The 3,924-nt window shown below is 45.4% G+C and overlaps 1 protein-coding gene across 1 annotated transcript; it reads left to right on the top strand.

The window, feature by feature from the left end:
• The first annotated feature begins 2,715 nt into the window (after positions 1–2,715).
• FERD3L (Fer3 like bHLH transcription factor) lies at positions 2,716–3,303 on the top strand. Its single transcript, XM_043589052.1, has one exon. The coding sequence runs from the start codon at positions 2,716–2,718 to the stop codon at positions 3,208–3,210; it is 495 nt and encodes a 164-aa protein (XP_043444987.1). The 3' UTR covers positions 3,211–3,303.
• Positions 3,304–3,924: the final 621 nt, after the last annotated feature.

Genomic DNA, 3,924 nt, shown 5'->3' with positions numbered 1-3,924 from the left:
ATTGTGGTATAAACAGAAGTGTTTTCTTGGGATGTTATAATTAAAATTAAGAGAGAGGTATTTTTAAATTATTGCTACAGGCATACCTATTAAGATATTTTTCTGTTTCCTAATATTTTAATATTAATATTTCAACCCCATCCTGTGTAGTGTTTCATTAATTCTGCTACACTACCTAATTTCATTAATTTTCTTTTGTGATAAGATTGTTGAAATATTCATCCCCTTTCATAAAATCCAAAAAATCCAAGAGAAGTGCCTCTTTGGATTCCCATGATAGCTTTTTACACCTATTGTATTAAATTTTACTTCTAAATATCTGTCATGTTTCCCTTCAGTAAGTGTCCTAATGTATTTTATTGCCAAACTAGATTCTCACAAGACGAGGTATTTAATCCACTTATGTTGGCATTTAAAACAGAAATGTTATGGGGCACCTAGGTGGCTCAGTTGGTTAAACTTTCGACTTTGGCTCAGGTCATGATCTCATGGCATGAGTTTGAGCCACATGTAGGGCTCTGTCCTGACAACTCAGAGCCTGAAGACTGCTTTGGAAAGAGTCTCTGCCCCTCCCCAGCTGGCACTCTGTCTCTCTTTCTCTCAAAAATAAATAAACATTTAAAAAAATTTTAAGAGAAAAGTTATGAGAAACATTTAACAACTACAAATCAAATTAATCCTCCCATTTACTTATTCTTTAGCCACTGTTGAAATTTCAATTCATTTTTTCTTATTTTTCAGTCTGCTCTTTGAAAGAGGTTGGGTAAAAATCAACAGGCAATCATAATCAAGAATCTCATTTTCATTAACATCTTTCAAGAATATAAATTTCAATTCTTCTCTGCCTGAGTTATCACAATGCACACTGGAGCATGAAAAATAAATGCAAGAGAAAAGAAAATCAACTAAAGGACAAAAGAACAAGAGAGAACACAGAGACGAATGTATTAAAAAATGAATGAAAGAAAAAGAAGAATTCACAACAATACTGCTTTAATAGTATCTGGAAGCACAAACTGGGAGGTTAGGAAGAAAGGGAATTGTGCTGACCTGTTAGAAATAGGCGGTTTCTGGGAGCTGTCCAATGTACTAACTGAACGGTCATACAACTCCCTCTTAATAGGATATTGATGTCTTCAGGAATTTTTTCTTGAACCAAGGCGCCTCTTTACTCGTCTTTTTAGGCTCTTTTAACCTATTTTTAAAACAATTTTCTAACATGTTTTTCTGCTCTTCTGTGTCTTCTTAAAAATCCCTACGCCGAATAATTAAATAAATATAGCTACTGGAAGGAAGCTAAATTAAATAAATATAGCTACTGGAAGGAAGCTAAATTAAATAAATATAGCTACTGGAAGGAAGCTATAGCTAAAGAAGGAAAAATGAACACTTCTTTGTTAAAATATTAGCGATAATATGAAATTAGTAAAATTTTGTCTTCGTCACACCAAATTTCAAATATCTTTACGTCTCAAAATATGATATAAAGATAACTTTAAAATCTCCCTTAAATAGAATTCAATACAGCATAGTTTCCACTGGTAAGTCCTGTAGGGCAGTACAAATCAATGAGGAAAATGACCCAGATGGAAGTGAAGATTTATCTTTGTTCACAAATACCGAGCGGCAATTTAAACATTGCAAGACTTCTCAACAGAGAGTGAGCCGATCGACTTATTGCTTTATCAAAGGGTAAATCGCATTTTTGAGAGGAGATTGAAGTTGTTTTGTTTTGGGGCGCGAGTGTTTGCTTTTGCTCTGCCCCACGACCCCCCCCCCCCCCCCGCCACGCTGGGGTTACACAATTAAGCACACTCGGGAGAAAATATTATGAGCTCCCTTCCCCCCCACCCCATTATCATTTTCCCCTGAATTAAAATCTTCCACTTTACATGAGGAGGATATAAGTAGGGAAAGGAAAGTCAAGTATCTCAGTTGTTAGGCTGATTACAACAAAACAGACTTTGGAAGTCAGGGTTTGTAACGCGGCAGGAGAGCCGTTTAGATGCCCTGGAAGGAGAAAGCCGGTTCCAACAGCGACTCTGGGGAATGCGCTCTCGGCCCCCCCTACCGTGCTTACTTAAGCTAATGGAAGATCTTGCCTTTCAGTAGCCGCTGCACTGGGATACCAGACAAACAGCTCTCCTCGACCCCTGGCAGACAGGGCCCCTCTTCAGGACATCATTAAAAGCACATGCACTTGTTTCAGACCCATTGGCAGCCTCGGGTGGCAAGATTCGGGACTTCTACTCTGAAGCCAAGGAGAAGCCAGAGCGGTGGAAAACATCCTCGCTTTGAAAATCCAAAGCTAAATTAAAGAGCTACATGAGATAAGGAGCCTGAAGAATATTAGTTGGCTGCGGGGGTGAGGAGAGACACAAAAAGCACAGCAGGTAAGAGCCGGGGGTTGTTGCCAAAAAGGAACTGTCCCAGGTGGCGAGCGAAAAGGATCTCAGCGTTGGAGGCCTATCCCTTTGAGATTCCCTAGCGCGCTCAAGCTTGCTTGTCTTTTTCCATCAGTTTCGAGAGGACGGACATTGTCAGAGCCTTCCCTATCGGTGCCACTAATCCTGTTATCAGCTTGGTTATAAATGTTAATTCCCCTGGCCCTTCGGTGATGGTGCCGCATCAGATTGGGAGCTGTTAGGAAGCCCCTCACCAGAATCTCGCCCCTCCCTGCGAGAAACCGATGAGAGGCAGGGCCAAGGCAACGCGATGGCGGCCTATCCAGAGAGGTGCGTGGACGCCACCGTGCTGGACTTCGTCGCAGACCTGTCCCTGGCCTCCCCGGGGCACCCACTCCTCTGCGACTTCGCACCTGGGGTTCCCTTTGGGGACCGAGACCTTGTGCTCCGAGAGGGAAGACGCAGGAGGCTGGCACGCTTTGAGGAGGAGGATCCCGAAGAGGAGGGCGAAGTAGACGAGGGGGAGGAGGAGGAGGAGGAAGAGGAGCATGGGAGAGGCGCGTCCCCGCTGGGCCGTCCCAAGAGGAAAAGGGTGATCACCTATGCCCAGCGCCAGGCAGCCAACATCCGCGAGAGGAAGCGGATGTTCAACCTCAACGAGGCCTTCGACCAGCTGCGAAGGAAGGTGCCCACTTTTGCTTACGAGAAGAGGCTGTCCCGGATCGAGACCCTACGCCTGGCCATCGTCTACATTTCCTTCATGACCGAGCTCTTGGAGAGCTTCGAAAAGAAGGAAACCGGCTGAGTCCGGGTGGGATGGAGGTGTCTGTCCCCTCCTCTCGTGGGTGTGCGCGGGCTTGGGGGTGCATCAGGACCCAGGAGGGTGCGGCCGAGAGACCTGGAGGGACTCTTTAAGACAGAAAGTCTGGCCTTCTGGAGCTTGGTCCGGACTTGAGAAATCCCCACAGCTATCGAGAAGAGTGGCAGCCGGAGAGTTAACATACATAAACGCGATTGCTTTCTAAGGAGCCTGGGGCGCCTTAGGAGGTAGAATTCGCTGGGCCTGTTGAGGCGACAGCCCAGAAGCGGTTTCTGCCGGCCTAGTGGGTGGGGAGCTAATCCTCTCCCCAAACTGTAGACTTCGGGGCCTTCTACGGAGTCCAAACTCTTCTCTTTACCTTAAAAAAAAAAAAAAAGAAGTAATAAAATAGACATTCCTACTTTTTTTTTTTTTTTTTTTTTGCCTCAACAGTCTGTGCTGCCCAATTCTGTGCAGGCGCTCCGCTCAGCTCCCCGTCCGAGCGCTTAGGTAGGTCCTGGAACAGACACAGGGGTGCAGGGTGGAGGGTCTCCTGGGAGGCCGAGGGACTCCGGACCTCTTGTTCAATCCTCTTAGGCTTGTCGAGAGACGGAAGGAAGGAAGGAAGTGAAGAAGGAACGGAAGTCCAGGGGACAAGCGACCTCTTACAAGGGACATCATTCTCCCCTCTTCGCCTTAAGGCGCAGAACCAGAAACCTT

Source organism: Prionailurus bengalensis, chromosome A2 (genome assembly GCF_016509475.1).
Source record: "Prionailurus bengalensis isolate Pbe53 chromosome A2, Fcat_Pben_1.1_paternal_pri, whole genome shotgun sequence".
NCBI classification, from domain to species: domain Eukaryota; kingdom Metazoa; phylum Chordata; class Mammalia; order Carnivora; family Felidae; genus Prionailurus; species Prionailurus bengalensis.
This window is presented reverse-complemented; position numbering and strand designations above follow the sequence as displayed.